Here is a 19,268-nt window from a genome sequence, read left to right on the forward strand (position 1 = left end):
GTCTTTTAGTACTTCCAAAAGGAAGTACTCAAGGTTGGCACAGTAACAAAGGTGTCATATAGCCATGTGTCAATGTGCCCATGTAGTATGTCTAGAGATGCACAGTATGGATCTGGCTGCAAATCGTATCCCTGTTTCCACCTCCAAAGAGAATCCTTCCTGTAGTGGGACCAACAGTGCTTCAAAGTTTTTGGGAGAGGGAGGGAGAGGAAATAAGATTTGTAGAACCTACAGTGGCTTTGCCCACTAAACTTACACAGTCAGGTAAGGCAGAGGTAGCATGGATGGACACAGCCTGTACACAAGCACCGTACATCCATAAAGAAAAAAAAATCCTTGTCTCTTAGAATTATTTTAGGGCAACTCCACTAAATTATTCTTGCAGAGCTCTCCTCCACTTGTCCTGTTCTTTTGGTTTATTGTGAGCCCATGTAAGCTAAGGCCTTGCAAGGACAAAGCAATTGTGGAAGCATTACAAAGACAAGTCAGGAGGAAAGGCACAGCTTCATAAAACCCAGCATAATTAAGGTGCTACTGGCAACCATTATACTCAAAAGAGTACATGGACAAAATGGCAATGGACAAAAAGTGTCCAAATTATTTCCAAAGAGACTGCTTTAAATAGCTGAGTCTAAAAATGGTGTAGAAGGGTAGAGATGGTAGAAAGCATAAGAATACACTAAGTCCATTGAAGTTTATAAGGAAAACAAAGGCAGCAAAATGCAATACCTTAACATTAGTCAAAGGGGTTCCAGGGTTTTGTCAGTATAACAAGGATAAAAGGAAACTTCAAAGGAATTTATTTAATACAAGGGGAGAGAGATTAACCAGATGATTCCAAATCAACTGAGGTACTGAACTTGTTTTTTAAAGAGTAAATAGAGAATGAAATACAGGCAATCAGGAAGTAAACTAGTCCTTGTTGATGTTGCTTGCTGCTGCTAAGAAGCAAATGAGAGCACCGGAAGAAAGTAAACAAAGCTTTGGATAAGATGCATATTAGTGCCTTGTGGGAACGAGTTAATGAACTTAGCGAATAGCTAATTAATATATACTTGTCAAGTGCTTTAGGATCCTTGCATTTGTATAACATTTCTGAAATATTAATTTTAGCTACTTATACACAGGATTTGATATTTTGCGCTGGGATTTTTTTCCCCTTCATCTTAAAATCTGTTAGTAAGCTCAATGTTTTATCTTCAGTCTTGCAAAATAACTGCTTTCTTACCAAAAGAATTACTCCCAACAGCCAAATTAACCCTACAGCAACTGGCACACAAGAGAGGGAGAAATACAATGGCAACAGAGATGAATTTTAGACTGTCAACTAGTTACTAGAAAGTCATGAGCAAATGTGCTCTGCCAATCGCAGTGTAGTGTGATTGGTGGAGAACATTTGCTATGTCCCATCAAATACTTAGATACTTAGGTTGTCAGTCTCTTTTAATGTCAAGTCAAGGTTTCACCTAAGCCTACTGGCTCGTTGAGCATGTGTGGTTAAGGACCACCAATTTCTATAAACAACAGCATTCAACAGATTCACATGGCAATCACTATATCAAGCTATCTTGGACTATCCAGCACAAATGACTGGGTGCCCATAACAATTGGGTCAAGTGGAAGCAGCCTATGGCCTATGTCCAGAGCCAGGCTTGTGCTCAGGCCTCTGGAGACTCAGCAGAATACCGAACAACTCTGCCACTGTCCCTCTCTTTTCATGCACTTTGTGTGTAAAATATAAGGCTAACCTGCAGTTCTAACACTTTGTGAACAAGAGAAGAGATTATCCACATTCTTCAAACCTGAGTGAATAGACAAAATTAACTGTGAACAGCTATCAAGAATAAGACCTTTATTACACAGAAAGGAATGCAAGGGCTGACTGCCTTCCTTCCTCCTGTGACTTGCAAGAGTCAGACACACCTGCAAGATCCATTGGTGGAACAGCCAAAAGCTCTTTTTTAAAAGTCACCACACATGATTAAGCTTTGAGGTCAGATTAAGTTTATTTTTATATTTTTTTTAATACAGGGCTCACCACGTGAGGGAAAGGGAAGGCAGAATTACTTTAATAGCTGAGTTAAACTGGGTTGGTGCAGACTCTAGACTAAGAAGTAGCAAGTTGCAGAAAAACTTCTTGCACAAGATAGCTTGGAGTTTTTTCTTTCTTTTTTCAATCTCCATTTTGACCTACCATGTGTTCTTTCCTCTGAAAACAATCAAAAAAGCACCAGACAAATAAAAATCCACTTCTCAGACATTCAAGGCTTCCAATTTCATAGAACTCCAACTACTAATTGCCCATATGACACAACTAGCAACCTTTGCCTAACTAGTGGCTGCTGGGAATGGAGCATGTGAGGTCAGCAAGATGGGGGCATGGAGAGACAATAACTGAGTATACGGTACATTACTGACATAAGTCCAGACAAAAATCAACAAACCTTTGTTTTCTGCTGCCTGTCTAATCCCCAAATGATGAGTATAATTGTATATACTAGAATAAATTGTCCCACTGATTGGAGCAGCAGCTGGACTTAACTGCAGCCACATTGACAATGCACTAGGCTATCTCATCCTGAAAATGACTGATGATATGCTCACTAGCTCCTTTATTGTTCATCTTTCAATACCAGAAGCTGTCAAGTTTGGCAGTATAAACCATTGGTTATGGATGATAACACTCAAGAGGACTGGTTAGTGCCTCCATTCCAGAACGATCACGCTTCTGCTCAATCTGTACATAGTTATGAGCAAACAGAAATATTTGCCTGCATGGTTCACATCCTGTTTCTACTAAGGTGGAAGTGACAAGCATTTCACAAAATTGGATTGTGACATCACTGAACGGATCAGGCAGAATAAGCAGGATGATGGTAAAGGGAAAAAAATGGGGAAAAGTAGAAAGTACATGGCTGGAATGTGGAGCATGCTTGTTAAAATGCATCTCTGTTTAAACAATATAAACTTGCAGCTTATTCTTATTGCAGCAAGAAAATGGTAGAACTTCCCCATAGTAAATAGAACTAGGCCGGTTCACTACCACTGAGGATCTATCCCACGTGCTTTAGTCTGGTAATATCCCACCCAGTGATCGTTCATTTTTGTACTTCTCTTAAAAGTTTTCCTATTGGAACTTTTCTAATAATTTTACCTGCCATTACCAAGCATCATATCAACTGCCAAAACCGATACATCTGCACCATTGCAATTTTCCTTTTTCAAGCAATTGGTTTCACAACTACTGACTGTCCAAATGTACATCTGCCAGAAGACTTAGTGGCTGTAAACTAACTTTACAGACAAGTTGGATCTATGGCCCCTGTTATGCAAAGCTACTAAACTGTATTTTTATCAGAAAACATAGCTAGGAAATACTTTTTACTGAACCTACATGCTACAAGAAATACAGGACACAGTGTTCAAATACTTTCTTAAATGAGGAAAGAGAGAGATTGTTTTTGCTTATATTGATCTTAAACTTTTTTTCACTGTAATCTTCTACAAATACCATTTATTTAGTTGTGGCTCTTTCTTTCTTTTTAACAGGATATAGTTTCTGGCAAATATTTGCACCTGTTTCACTCATTCCTAATATGATGTTTACATACACATACGCACCTAAATATGAAGTTCACACACACACACAGAGTGTATTGTGTATGTATGTGTGTGTGTATATATGTTGAGTACTCTGAAGGAAAGGCTGCAAATGAACTTCTGAGACACTACACATAATTAGAACCTGCTGGGCTGTTCTGAATGTAATTTCTTTCCTCAGATCTATGATGAACTACAGATTTAATCTGTTATCTCAAGGTAATCAGGTATTCATGAAGTTTCTCTTTTAACAAACAGTACAAGGATAAACTTTACAAACTTTAATTTAGAACTGTGGTGCCCAAACCTTTTGGCCACGAGGGCTGGATGAGTGGAATGGGGTTAGTCCACAGCCTGGCCCCAAAGCCCAGACTGGGTCTCAAACCAACCAGCTCTAGCCCCGGGTGCTGAGATTAGGCCGGGGTGGACAATTATTTTGGCTTGAGGGCTATTTAATGAGTGGATGTACAGGGATGTTGGGGTGTGGGTGGGGGTTTGTGGGTGGTTGTGGGGGTGTGGTGGGGGTTGTAGAGTGTGTGGAGGGGGTGTGAGGTGAGCATGGGAGCTGTAGGTGCATGTGTATGGTGGTGCGTGGGGGGGGTTGGGTACATGTGTACGGTATGGGGTATGTGTGGGACCCCCCTACAAACACCTCCCCCAACTGTGCACAGTCACTGCCTTCCAGGAGCAACCAGTGGAACCCTCCAGCACCACACGGTCCCAGTGAGTCTCAGGACTGTACGTGGCCAGGCTGCTGGCTCCACCACATGAGCCCTGCACCGTCAAGGGGAGCACTGGATGATGAAGCCAGGGTACAGGTCATGGGGCTTGGCAGGGTGGCAGAGAGAGGGAAGGAACCTGCTCATCTTTACAGCACAAAGCTCCCTGTCATTCTCTATGACCTGCTAGGCAGCCGGCTGCATTCCATGGGGCTCCCTGCAGAGGTGTGTGGCATGGGCGGAGAACCTGGGAACTGCATGTGAGCCTTGCACAATGGAGCCAGGTGCCCCCCCACCAGCCCAGGCTCTGTGCTCCTGCTGCCCCACCCTGGGCCTCTACCGGCCCTGGCCCTGGAGCACCAGCAATGGGCCCATGCTTCTGCCTACGTGTCACTGTGCTCCTACCCACTGTCCCCTTTGCCCCACTGGCTCTCCCCTCTGCCTATCCCCTGCACCCACTGCTGCCTGCCACCACTACTTGCTCCCACCTGCTGCTGCTTCCTGCCCACCCACCACCATTCCCCCATCCTCCATCACTCCTTCTTTAACTGCGGGGCTGGAATCAGGGCCGTCTTGTGGGTGAGGGTGAGAGTGCAGTGTGTGCTACTTCTGTGGGAGTAAGCAGGGCTTGGCACCATGCGAGCACAACAGGGGCAGCCTAGAGCCAAGCCAGATACAGTGAATTGGTACGCACCTGCCTGCAGGCCAGATGAAATCACCTGGGGAGCTGGATCCAGCTCGTGGCCTGTATTTCGCCCACCCCTGGATTAAGCTGTGCACTAGCCAGATCCACATGTTAGGACTGTGCACTAGCCAGATCCACACCAGCCAGACCCAGTCTTGTACACTGGGACCAGGCTATGCACTGACTGGATGCAGCCCCATGTACCCGGATCAGGACCAACACTAGCCAGATGAAGCCTGATGCCAATCATATCCAGCCCTGTGTGCTCAGATTGTGCCTTGTACCAGCCAGTTCTAGTCCTGCAAACCCAGATTGGGTCCTGCACCAGACAGATCCTGTGCTGGCCCAACCCTGTGATCTAGCATGGAGGGCCATGTTGTCCAGCATGGGGGGCCCTCTACATGTCCAGCAGTTAGTGGCCTCCTGCTGCCAAAATAATGCTATGACCACTCCCTATTTTCAGGCTTGTGGGGAGTCTCATGAGCTGGATGACATGGCTCCATGGGCTGGATCTGGCTCGCAGGCCAGGGGTTAAGCACCCCAATTCAGATCTTCTCAATTAATTTTCCTTTCAAATAGCTATTGATACAATGGGTAGCTCAATTCTGTATCTCCCCCTAAGGAATGTAACAGTTTTAACTACAGTGATATTTATCAGTGTAGGACTGGACTGACAATGTGGTCTGCTGTGGATTGATTTTGAAGCCCACCTGTAATGCAACAGTGTTCAGTCAGCAGCATGCTGCTTATCTGCTATGTAAGGCAGGCCAATGGGAGCACACCACGTACTCTATCTTTGCTCCAATTCCAAGTTTATTGCAACATCCCGATCCTTATCTTCAAAGCCCTAATTAAATACAATGCAAAATAAACTATGTTCATATAACTGTAAAATTACAAATGCAGGGCTTCATGCAAAGGACAAAAGGAAGCTCCTATTGACTTCAATAGGCCCTTAACAGACAGGAAGTGTAGTAGTCAAAGTTCCCACAGTGACAGAAATATGTTCAGAGGGTGCATAAACATCTGGAATTTAGTAGCAGTTTGGTGGTTAAATGTATATTACATTCTATGTGGGGTCAGGTCCTTCGCCGGCATGGATAACTATAGTTCCATTGAAGTCTAAGGAGCTTTTGCACACAGTAAATTATAAAATTAGAACTCTAGGTAAGACACCTCCCCCTGCCCCCACAACTGCTCTGAATCTCTTTTGATACACAAAGGAGACAGAGGGGTCTGAAAGTACCAGATCCAGCCAAAGGAGAATTCAGAAACAGAATGTGAAAATGTTGGCTGGTATGTGGTGTGGGAAGGGGTGCATATCAGAGCCCAGACCAGGGACAAGTTGAGCATCTTCATAGCTTGTACAAGCCGTATGGAACTAATGTTGCTCCAGGCTGTGAGCAGGGGAGAAGAGTAAGAGTGTATAATAAATTACAAGAGCTCTCAGAGCAGCCTAATTTATACTGGGTAACACTCCGACCTGCTGCAGTAAAATTAAAGTTATCACAGCCCCTTTTCCCTGAGCTGCAGGTTCTGAGCTCTATCTCTTGGATGTGCTGTTCAGTTGTCAATCCCTTAGGCATGGCCCTTCCACCTGTCACGCCTGCTTCCTTCACTGACAAACAGCAGCAGGAGCATCTACTTAGGAGACATTACTGCTGCACAGGCCAACCACCAGATGCACCCCTTACCAACAGAGGATAAGGAAACAAATACATACTGGACCTCCCTAACCAAACAACAACTAGATGAGGGCTTTAAGGTTTTCTAACTTTGCTAAAGCTGAACTGTTTTAAACAGCATCATCACTGACTGGTGCTAAATGCTTTATAAAGGACATGAGACTAGATTCTCATCTTAGAATTTATTTACACAGAGGGAAAAAATCTAGAATAGCATTTCTCCAGCAGCTCCTCATTTGAATACTGCTATTCTGCACATAAAAGAGTCCACTTTTTTAGTCCACCTTGTAAATTTATGCCAGGGGTTGAGCTCCTTTCACTAAAGGGGGGACAAATTACCGTGGTTTGGCTCTCCTGTCTCCAGCCAGAGCAGACAGAAGTGGACACTAGATAGCATGTTCTTGCACTTGATAGGGCTGGATAAAATCTTGTAAGCCAGATCTGGCCCACAAGCCATACATTGCCAACTCCTGGGTTAAGCTAACCTTCCCAAATATTTTTCATGCAGAATAACTGTCCGCCCAGGAAATAACTGGAAAACAAGTGACAGCATTTATATTTAATATCTTAGTTCATTTTACAATAGCTTCTCTGGTACAAATTCTGAGTAACTTATAAAATAAGAGTTACCCAGTTTTACTATCATGTAAAAAACATCAGAACTAGCCTGGAGTGTCCCTCTAAAAGAACACGTAAGCTAAAACTGAATGAAGGCAAATCCCCATGCGTCAAGAAAAATATTCAGATGCACAGAGAAAAAAGAAAATAGTTTTCTGACATCTGCTTACTTTCCCTGCCTTACTTGTCTATTCTGCACAGATCAGTAATTTTAACTATACAAACAAATAAGGATGGAGCAGAGTCAAAAGTGATTCTGCAGAATATTTAATGTCTAAATTAGAGTTCATGCATATTGTTCTGGGTGATAATCTCAGGTGACCAAAAATTAGTCAGGCTCACATTTCACACAAAATAATGCATTTCCTAACACTCAGGGAGCATTACCTGAAGTTTAGTTACACCCAACACACTTAAGTATGTACTTGAGATACAAAGTGTGTTTCTTTCTTAAAAACTGTACAAGAAAGGTACATCATATTTTGGGTGGCAAATTATTTTTGAGAATCAGACTTAATTTAAATTTTATTATTCCTTGCATTTCATCTCCTCCCTGTCTTTCCTCCACTACTTTGAACCTGTGTTCGGTATACATCTGCAGACCATTTTCTGTGTACATTTGTATAGGTGTCTTTAAAAACCTATTTGACAAAGAGAAAATATCCTGGATGAGCTGAAATCAGTGATTTCAAGATGACAAGATAATGTATAGAATAAAATCCAAAATCATTTATCGCACTGACATTAGTGAAAAAGGACTGAAGTAAGTGGGATCCTGGTTTTCCCTGATTAAAAAAAATAAATAAAAAAAATCACAAATTCCCTGATTAAAAAAAAATAAATCACAAATGCTCTAATAAAACCCCCAAAATCTGTGATTAAAATTAAGGGTCCTCCACAGCCCTCCCTGACCCTGCTGGTGCCATAGCCCTCTGGCACAGCTCATGCCTCTCACTCCCCCTCCCACAGCACCCACAGCCTTGCTGGTGCCCCTTGCCCCCCACCCACAGCTCCTGCTCCCCACAGCTGCCAGGGCTACAGACTTGGGTCTGCAGCCCCCTGCCCCCACTCCCCCCTGCTGCAGGGTTGGACGGGGGTGGCTCCCTGCCATTGCGCACACTCCCAGGGGGCAGGGGGTACCTGCACCCCTCAGATCAGTATGCGGAGCAGGTGCAGGCTGCGGGATTGGGCTCCCACCCTGCTTCCCTCCCTTGGGGCCTCCGCAGTCCAGCAGGTGTGACCTGGCATAGCAGGGAACAACAGAGCTGTACAAAGAAGCTGCTTGCCACTGTGAGCTCTGTGCTGCACTGGCAATGTGCCTCCTGTGCGTGGGGCTGCAGTGAGAGCAGCGGTGCGGGGTTGTGCCTCTGAAAGCAGAGGTTCGCACAGGGGCTACATTGCAAGGGCAGCGTAGAGCTCACAGCTTCTCTGTGAGGCTCTGCTGTTACCTGCCACACCGGGTCACGCCCACTGTGCTGCTGAGGCCCCACGGGAGCCTGAGCGGGCAGCCCGTGCCCACCCTGCACACAGATCTGGAGGGTGTGGGTCCCCCCTTGCCCCTCAGGAGAGTGCATGGAAGCAGGGAGCCAGCCCTTCCCCTCCCCCAGATGAGCCACGCGAGCCCTCATCATGCTCCCCGCCAGGGCCCTGAAGCCGTGCTTTGTGGCCCCAGGTCCCAAGGTCCATGCACTGCTTGGCTGGGCAGCAACCCCAGTCCTGCCAGCTCCCTTCCTCCCTCTCTCCTTACAGAGGCCTCAATCCTGCCACACCATTTACCTATGGGAGCTGCTCTCCCAGCTGCCTGGGGCCATGTGCATGGTGCCCCCGCCTGACCACCCTCCACCGCTCCCTCCCAACTCCGCTAGCCTTCAGGGAGCTCACTGCAAAACTGCAAGATCCACAAGTTTCTCTGGTAAAATGAGAAATCCACGTTTGCCTCTGGTAAAAGGTAAAATCTATGGTTTACTCCGTTTTTCTGTGGCAAACAGAAAACCCAGATCCCTGGTAACGAATGGCAAGTGATTAAATGTATGGAGATACAGATAATGAGGCAGCTCATGGACACGCAGCTCAAAGAATATGACAGCTGTTGGATATAGTAGGTACAGAGGATTAGAACTGAAATAGAGATGGTAAAAGCTGACGACTGTTTCAGGACGGAATTCAAGATTTCAAAATGTAGCTTCTTTTTTAATCAGAACAAAATTTTAAAACTCCTGCATTCTTTGCAAAGGATTTAAAAAATATATATGTTTTAGATATGCCCAAAATAGGGGGTATTTCAATGTCACCAGAGCTTTGTTTTGTTTTTCCTTCCAAAACCAAAGATTGGAAAAACTGACATGAGTTCGGCAAAGTGTTTCAATTTTGACAAACCTGAATTTTCCAACAAAAAATGGTTCCATTGAAGCTTCCCCTTCCCAAATGGGGAAGTAATTATTACAATATTAAACCTATGTTCATAAAAGGATAAGGTATGAGAGAGAAAATCAAGTTTACTTTTAAGCACTTAAATCAATTTCTATTCAGAAAAGCACATGAGCATATATTTAAATTTAGTCAAAAGTAGAGCAGAGGACTGCAAAGGCTTGATTTCCTGCTCTAACCAGACCATATTTGGCCTTCCATATTCTAGATCCTAAGTAAAAAAATGACCTCTCAGGACATTCTCCAAATCTAACTAAGTCTTTCCATTAATCTCCATAATTTTGAATTTGCCCCTTAGTGGTACCTTCTGCTTATGTGCACTTCCATTCTAAAATCAGTAGGCTACTTCTGATACTTCTTAATCAGTCCTGCCCAAAGTCTTTTGGGAACTTTGTAGACTCACCATCTCTCCAGAATGCAAACCAAGGCTGCCTTTTAATATCAATGGAACAAAAGATTCATACAAAGCATAGGAAATACCAAATAGCTAAGATTCATAGTTATCCTTACAATACTGAACCCAGACAGAAGCAAACTGGAAAAAAATTAAAACAATATGTGAGATATAAATCTTTAATTAACCTTGTTATATCAACCTAGGCCTAGCATTCCACTCAGTCTTCTGAGGTTACTCAGCATCACTTTGAAAATGGATTACTTTCCATTAAAAACAATGCCAAAAACAGTGGTTTTTTTCCAGATCTCCTGGGGGAAATTAGAGAAACCTGGATCATCAAATGGGAAAAATTTAGTATCATCAGGAATACTCACAGATGGGAAGAAAGTGAAGCTGTGCTACAGTTCTGGGAACTCTTAATACTGTCTTATAGATGAATTCTAAAGTCTGAGGTGAACAGAAACAAATTGTGGATTTACGCAGCAAAGGCACCTTTGTAAAGTTTTCTTCAACAAGTGTTGCCATAGTGCTCTATATGCTTCTTTTATATGTCAATTTATGTGAGCATTGATTTCAGGATTAAAAAACCACATTACAAGGACTGATGACTGCTTTAGTATATGTAACTTTTAGCCAGCTATGGAACACACCAAGCCTCCTGGCCTATACACATGCTTGGGGGTGGAGGAGGCACACTTTAATTAGAGCAACTCCAAGAACAACTCTAATTAAAGTGCTCAGGGTGTCTCATGTATCAGCATCCCCACATTTCAAAATGGCTGCAGGGGCGCTTTATCTAAAGCTTATTCAATGAGTTTTAAAGTGTCCCCACCTCCATTCTGAAGCATGGTACAGTTATGCTCTAGCAGACTTGGTTAATTGAGTCTGCTCTGATGTGCTATAATTATACCATGTTGGAGCAGCCGCTGCACTCATGTATAGGCATCACGTTTCCAATGTCATCTAATATCCGACTGAACTCTTCTCAGTGATAAACCCCACAGAGCTCTAAAAGGGATCCTACTCCATCTCTAGTATGTTTTATGCCCCTTTACAACCAATTTACACTATAACACAAAACTGGAGACAAAAACTGACAACATCATTCTGTCCATGACAAGGTTATGTTGAAATTTCTTCAAAAAGACTAAATAAAATCAATGTTCCTATCAAAGCAACTTTTCCACTCCAGTTGAACCTAGAGTCTGTTTGAGGATTACAGCAATGTTCCTGTTGTTTTCAAAGCTGCTGGGTACATGTACAAGCCTTTAATTTCCGCACAGAGCATGAAATTATACTCAAATAAAGGCGGAAGATACTGGGCTGCTGGCACAGAACTGAGAACGTCCAGAACATTTAAACCAACAAGTAGGGGGACTTTCAAAAGATATAAAGGCCAGATAGGTTACTACATCCATTGAAAAACTGTAGGAATTTGTGTCTGATTGGCCATTTGGTTTGGACAGTTTCCTTCTTACTTACTTAAAGTGGTTCGCAAGATTATTAGATTCCAAGTCTATTATTTTACATGCTTGTGTAATGATGGGGGATAGACTGCAGGGAAGACGTGAGAAAAATAAGACGGGGGAAAAAGGCAAAAATGACAGGAAACACAGAAAAAAGTAGTGTCAGCTTTAACTATACCTTCTGTTATTCCCTTATACTTGTATAGGTTTCCTAACACTAACTTTTTCTACCTATTGTACCGTATTTTTCGAACCATAAGACGCACTTTTTTCCCCCCAAAAGTGGGGGGAAAACGAGGGTGCGTCTTATGGTCCGAAGGTGTGTGTCCCGGGGAGACGGGGCAGAGCTTGCCCGCGGAGGCGGCGGAGCCCAAGCGGGACACCCGCCGCTTGTTTATGCCGTGTCCCGGGGAGACGGGGCGGAGCTTGCCTGCGGAGGCGGCGGAGCCCGAGTGGGACATCCGCCGCTTGTTTACACGGGAAGCCGGCGCCCGTGCCGGTGGCCGGGAGCCGGCAATAAAAATGGCCGGCCACCGGCACACATAGTCTCTCCTGCCATAAAAACTGGGTGCGTCTTATGGTCAGGTGCGTCTTATGGTCCGAAAAATACGGTATTTCCTGTCACCAGTAGAGGTGCTAGTGCTTACAGGCTAGGGTAATTTTAACCTTTATGCCCTGTAACTCTGTTCAAAATTGGTCTAGACAATGGAGTGATAAAATGCTAGCAGTGCAGGGACCCATCAACACATGCTCCAGTTTCCTTTGCTATGAGAGTTGGCACTGGAATACTACTAGCAATGACAGAAAATACCTAGTATAAAAAACAAGCGTAGAAAAGCCCCTGCATTACTCAAGGCGATGATAGTGTTAGAATGATAGTGTAGCTCTGATGGGCCAGGATAGTATGCAAGAGGCAACGATTTTTTAGGGTGATATATTTTATTGGACCAACTGCATTATTGAGATAGAGTTGGACAAACTTTTGCATGTATGATGAGGGATGTCTTATATTTAAAAGTTTGTCCAACTCTATCTCAATGATGCAGTTGGTCCAATAAAAGATACCACCCTAAGAAATCTTTGTCTTACTCAAAGTGAGTAATGGACGTAGATTAGGAGTACAAATGAATACGACTGAACAAATAACCATAAATTTAAAACATGGAATTTGATAGAAAAGATTTCCAAGGATAATACTTCACACATCTCCCCTGAAGGACTTATGCAGTATTTAAAAGCAAGAAACAGTATGCTTCAGTCACCAATTAATATGCTATGCTAAATACACTGTATACCTTGTATTTCCTTGCTTTGTTTTGATACCTTTAGTGCCTCTTTAGTAATGCTACCAGCCTTACTGTTTGGTGGGATGTTTTTTATAATCCTATGCTACAGAAAAAGCAGAAGCTTATGGCATTCATTTTTCACGCAAAGTCAAATCCACATTCAAGTACATAAAGCAGCTGTCACATCACACATTCTGCTAGTGAACTTGTCATACTTTCTATTAACTTTTGGCACAGACACAGTGTCTTAGACTTCTTCCAAGGCAGTCAAATAATAATGAAAAAAAGTATCTTTGATGCTACCTGAAACCAAGCTCTTCAATGCACATTGTCTGCATTTTTCTAGGAGCAGGCACTGAGCCAGGGTATGGAGATAATTATTTTGTCTGACTCCAGGGAGAGCAAGAGAATCTTAAAGGCAGGCTCATTATAGCAAAGAAAATCTAGACAGCTCATTTAATCCAGAAGGTAACAAGATTTCTCTTTCCCCATTGCAGTATCTTCTGTTTTTTTCCTGCCTGCATTCCATAGGACACCAGGACCTGAACCTTGCACATACTCTGGCATCATCTCTGTAGCTGTGACTAATATAATACTTCAAGGAACTAAGAGGCTATATAACATAGGCAGCAAATTGGGGAAAAATATACAGGGAATGAAGAGTTCCTTCCTGATCTTCCACCCAACCATGAACTGTTGTTATACCTTGGCTTCATGAAGCCTTATATTTGACAATCCTACCTAGTATCTTTTTTCCCATAAGTACAGATATTATTTGCCATCCCAAAGTGATTCAGTCCTTATAAAAACCCAGACAACAGTTTTTCCCCTTGATAATTTTGCTAGTGCTTTACACGCTCAAAAGGCCACTAGGACTCAAGGTGCATGCATGTTCACATGCATGGGTGCTTGCATCTGTGTTACAGAGTTATTCCAAAGGAAAATTTTCCTGTAGGCTCACCTTCTAAAGAAAATTCTTGGAAATTTCCCATCGTTGCCAATCTGGTTCATAGCTCCACCAGCAATAGGAACTTCCAGATCCCCTATAAACATGTGCTGTTTTAAATACCGTATCCTTTACACTTGCTTAACAGGGGCCTCTGAGGGCTCTTACACATTCCTGACTCCCTCAGGGGTTGAAAGGTGGGAGCAGTAATACATTTTATAGCCCACCAGAGTGGTCTGGCTATGTTCCACTCATTACTTGGCCATTTGTATGAGAAGATCTTCCAACACAGGGCATTGCACTACACACTTAAACCACTTCCTATTGAAGTAAATGACAGTCTTTTCATTGACTTGTATCTGGTCACATATAGGCAGGGAATATTCTCTCCCTTAGTTCCTGCCTCCTTAAGTCATAGAACTGTATTTCCTCTGGGTCAGGAGACCCTAGACAGAGAGTGTCAGGATTTGTCACATTGTGAAAAACAATTCTCTCCAAATACCACCCTGGCAAATTTGAGGGCCTGAAAAAAAATGGCTGACTAAAGAAATGCAAACATCTGTTACCTTTCCTTTAAAAACATGGTAATTATCTGTGTTATGAAACACAGGTCAAGGGATATCACACACTGGAATCCTGAATAGATATTTCACTGATTTTAGAAGCCTAGCCCAAAATCTGGTGAAGTCAATAGAGAGGGGTTCTAATTGATTCTAGCAGGCTTTGCATCATCCTTACTTGAAACACTTTACATCACATCTACAGTCCTTCCTCCAGACATTGGGTCACTGCCTACAACCTGGGTCTGATTCTACTTCTAGTTAGGACAGTGCCAAAACTTTTATGAATCTGACCATGATCAAAATTAGGGAGGCAGACATATAGTGTCTGAGCATTTTTGTAGTTATGCAGTTGCAGGAAAGATACCTGCATTTTCCAGTCTGCTTCAGTTTAGACTAGGGATGCTTTCACTTGGAGTCCTTGTGTTAGGATTGCATGTTTTCGTAAAAAATATGCTCTAGTTCAACTAGAAGTTTTTCAGCTAAACACAGCTGGCTGTACAAAGGAATTACTGGGTGAAATCTTTGGCTTGAATTATAAAGGAGATCATCTTAAATGACCAAAGAAGTTCCTTCTTGCATAAATATTTACAAATCTATTAAACCTGGAAGCTGAGCAAGACCCATAAAAGATAAAATGAAAGTACCAAATATAGCAGAAAGGACTATATTTTAAATGCTGAAGTCTTCTGATTAATTACTTTGTTTCACAAATGTTGTGAAGGACTGAATTCTGGACACAGTTATTTTTCCTAAATTCCTTTTGTTCTTTAAAAAGAAACTGTATACATCTATCCTAAGCAATCAATACTAAGGTGCAAATCACTTAACTAGAGAACCCATCCTACCACCAAATTTAACAGTTACTGCACAAGCACTGAAATACAATATATTTATAAAATACTGAAAAATGTGTAAACAAGATATCTTGAGAGCTTCTTACCTTTGAGCCAATGAGAGTGTAGAGCCACTGGATGGTTTCATTATGATTTATCACTCCATTCATCCCATCTACATACAGCATAATCTGACCCAAAGCTATAATAAAGAAGAGAGGCAAAAAATACAATAAGACCAAGTTAAGATTTATTAATATCCCAATGCTATGTTGCAATTCATTATACTGTTTCTATAGGTCACAAGTGTGCATGGAGCTTTATTAGCAAAAGACAGAGAACAACAGATAATGCTGAGGTTAAACTGAAGTAGCTCTACAAACTTTGTTTGGAGTCACTGCAGTTCTGCTTTGATACGATCAGTTCCATTACCTTAAGAAGGCAACTCCTTACCAATGAGCCAATGGGGCATTCATGTCTGCAACTGTTAAGAAATGTATTGGAAGTTTTAGGTTTGGAATTCATGTAGGTGGATTAAGATATTTTGTGACTTAGGAAAACCATTGTGTTTGCCAGAAGAATGTTACCATTTCACAGTGGCATTTTATGAATTATCAAATGTTGAGTTCCGGTGAAGAAACACAAAATAACAAGACAAATGATCATAAGGTATTTCTTGTTTATTTATCTTATCTGTTTATGATAATTTTCTATAATATTATAGTAAAACACTGTACTACACTGTGCTATGCAAAATTAATAAAGTCCCGCTAATGAGATTTTGTTATAGTAAATAGCTGGTAAATATTTGTTGAGTAAAAAAGAAAGTCAGATATTTTTCATACAGACTATAAAGTGCTACGCTTGGTAAAAAGTGGATTAGCAAAACTCTTCTCCAAAATGTTCCCTGCTCACTCTCTCACTATGGAACAGAAGAGTCATACAGGCTTGGTTCAAACAGAACAATTTAGAGCAGGGGTGTCCGACCTTTTTGAACGCAGGGTCAGATCATGAACTTTTTATCACCCAGTGGGCCGGCAGGAGTGGGCGCTTGTGCGGCCTATCCAGTCCGGCTGCAGCCTGGGGGCACAGGGGTCAAGGGGTGCCACCTGGCCCTGCCGTGTCCTCCTTGCCACCTGGGTGGCCTTCGAGGATGCTCCCAAACCTGCGCACCTGGGCTCAGCAGCCAGGGGGACATTAGGGGACTATACAGGGGGGGTGCGGGATGTGCAGGGACACCTCCCTGCTCCCTCTCCCCCAGGGCAGCCTGAGCCCAAGCCCAAGCAGCTTGGGTCCCTCCCTCCCCAAAGCCCGCAACTCACCACCCCCAGCGTGAAATATGCGGGTGCAGGAGGATGCGGGGAGGCAGGAGCGGTGCCAGCTTCCTGTCCCAACAGACACAGCAGCAGCGGCAGCAGCATCACCCACAGGCCCAGCCACAGCATCCCTCCAAGCTGGCATCCGCACCCCCTGCGCCTGCTGCACTGGGACCTCCTCCAGCCCACGTGGCCGGCGGGGACTGGCACAGGGCAGGGCCAGCATACAAATGAGGAAGGGAGGGGCGGGGCTAGGAACAGAAACCTTGCAATGTGGGAGAGGGGAGGAGCTGCCATGCAAATGAGGAAGGGACACCGTGAAATGAGGGGGAGGGGAGAAGCCGCACTGCATTGGAAATGTCAAGCTGATGTGGTGCATGTGGGAATCTTGTCTCTTCCTCAGCCCTTCAGGAGCCATTAGGAAGCTGCTGCCGGGCTGAGGGATGGACAAGGGGTCAGAATGAAAGTAAACAGTGTTTACTTTAGTTTCCCGTTGCAGCAGCGCGGGCCACAGAAAATGGCTTGGTGGGTCACATGGATGGCCACGTGCCGTATGTTGGACAAGCCTGATTTAAAGCAACTGTAGCAGGGAGCCAGACAGCTGTTACTTGAAAGGAGAAGCATCAGGGAAGGGACAAGGTTTGAAAGGCATATACTTAGGGCCTGAGAAAGAGTGGTCAGTCTGGCCCAGCAGGCAGCAGGGAGAGAAATTCCTGAGCAGAATGCCTACATGAAAAAGACTGCCTGGCACTTGAACTGCCCTCTGGACCGCAAGTAAGAGGCTTTCAGCTCGCATGGATTAAGACCCAGTGTTGGGGTATAGCCAGTAGGCTTATGTGTTTGTTTAAGCTTTACAGCAGGGGACAGGATGTAGCTATAAAGGGCGATGAGAATCCATGGAGGGGCATCTGAAGGGTGCACTGTGGTTTATACCAGGTCACCTTGGTGCCAGAGGGACATCTGTGGTTTTAGAGCCGTGCCAGGGCCTGGGGCTCAAGACCAGGCAGGCAGAAAGCAGAGAAAGGCAAAGCCTGCAGGCCCAGGGGCCCACAGCCTAAGAGGGGTGAGATCAGGGCCAGGGGCCACAGCTTGAGAGAGATGAGACCAGGACCAGGGGCCCACAGCCCAAGAAGGAGCAAAAGTCTAGAAGTCAGGTCTGGCCCAGTGGACTTAGGCTGAGAGGGATCCAGCCAGACAAAAGGGGCTTAAGTCAGGAAGGCAGAAGACCCAACAAGGGTATGGAGGTATGGGGAGGCCTGAAGTCATAACTGGTATAACTGGTAACATCTGCAAGGCATGGGCATAAGTGTATGGGTGGAAAGAGACCACAAATAGCTCTTAAGGCAACAGGTGCCTTGGGGTTGGGCCAGGAGGGCCAACCTAATGTTTGAGGGGCAGAACTGGGGCCAGCAGGGGCCAGGAAAGATGTTCTGGCCAATGGACAGATGAGGGCTCTTTCTAGGACTCTAGGGCAGCCTTTCTTTTTCCAAATTAACTAATTACATCAAGACATGGCAGGAGAGAGAAATGGGAAGGTACCCATACCCACAGAGCCACAGTTGGGCAGGAGCTATGTGTCCACCAGAGAACATCATGACTGCCCTGGGGCCCAAACCTACTACTGTAATATATTCAGTGTAATCTATAGTTAACAAAATTCAAAAGCTATTAGAACACTTTTGCAAATGAGTGTGGATAAAATTATTATATTATGCATAGGATTGTAGAATCACAGGAAAGTAGAGATAGAAGGGACCTCACAAGGTCATACAGTCCAGCCCCCTGCTCAATACATGATCATCCCCAATTGAACCATTCCAGGCAAGTGTCTTTCTAACCAATTTTGAAAGTTTTCAAGCATGGAGATTCCATAGCTTTTCTAGGTAGCTTGTTCCAATGCCTGACCAGTCTCACAGTCAAAGAGTCCCTTTTAATCTCCAGCCTAAATTTCCCCTGCTACATCTTGAGGCTTTTGCTCCTAGTCCTGTCTTCTGAAGCCTCGGAGAAAAGCTCATTTCCATCCTCTCTGTAATTACCTTTTAGGTATTTGAAGACTGTTATCAAATCCCCCCTCATTCTTCTTTCCTCCATGCTAAACAACGCTATCTCTTTCAGCCTTTCCTCATAAGTCTTGCCTCCCAGGCCCCTAATAATTTGTGCTGCACTACAGGACTCTTCCAAACTGTACACATCTTTATTGATGTGTGAGGCCTAAAACTGGACACAGTACTTCAGTTGAGGCCTCACCAGTGCTGAATAGAGAGGAAGAATTAATTCCCTTGATTTGCAAGAGACATTCCTGTTAATACAACTCAGGATGTTGCTGGCTTTTTTGGGCAACAAGAGTACACTGTTGGCTTATATTTAGTTTGTAGTCTATTGTAACCCTCTTTAACTTGCTAATGGGGGATGTTGTGGGAGAATATCAAAAGCCTTGCTAAAGTCAATGTATTTCACATCCATTGCTCTTCCCTCATCCTCAGAGCCTGTCATTTTATCATAGAAGGAAATTAGGTTGGTCAGGCAAGACTTGCTCTTGGTAAATCCATGTTGACTGTTTCTGATCACCTTATTCTCCCCTAGGTGCTTAATAATGGAAGTGCTTCATAATGGATTCCTTAAGGATCTGCTCCATGATCTTTCCTGGTAAGTAGTCAGGCTGAATGGACTATAGTTCCTTTAAGCACCTAGGGGAGAATAAGGTGATCAGAAACAGTCAACATGGAA

The 19,268-nt window shown here is 43.8% G+C and overlaps 1 protein-coding gene across 11 annotated transcripts in view; it reads right to left on the reverse strand.

Moving 5' to 3' along the window:
* FHOD3 (formin homology 2 domain containing 3) overlaps nt 1-19,268 on the reverse strand; it is a 642,552-nt gene that overhangs the window by 224,859 nt on the left and 398,425 nt on the right. For all 11 annotated transcript variants that reach the window (XM_090049608.1, XM_090049605.1, XM_090049607.1 and 8 more), the window contains exon 6: nt 15,333-15,427. In XM_090049608.1, coding sequence (XP_089905734.1) covers nt 15,333-15,427 — 95 coding nt within the window. The remainder of the gene's footprint in view (nt 1-15,332; nt 15,428-19,268) is intronic.

Source organism: Crocodylus siamensis, chromosome 5 (assembly GCF_052110815.1).
Source record: "Crocodylus siamensis isolate JL-2025a chromosome 5, ASM5211081v1, whole genome shotgun sequence".
Lineage (NCBI taxonomy): Eukaryota > Metazoa > Chordata > Crocodylia > Crocodylidae > Crocodylus > Crocodylus siamensis.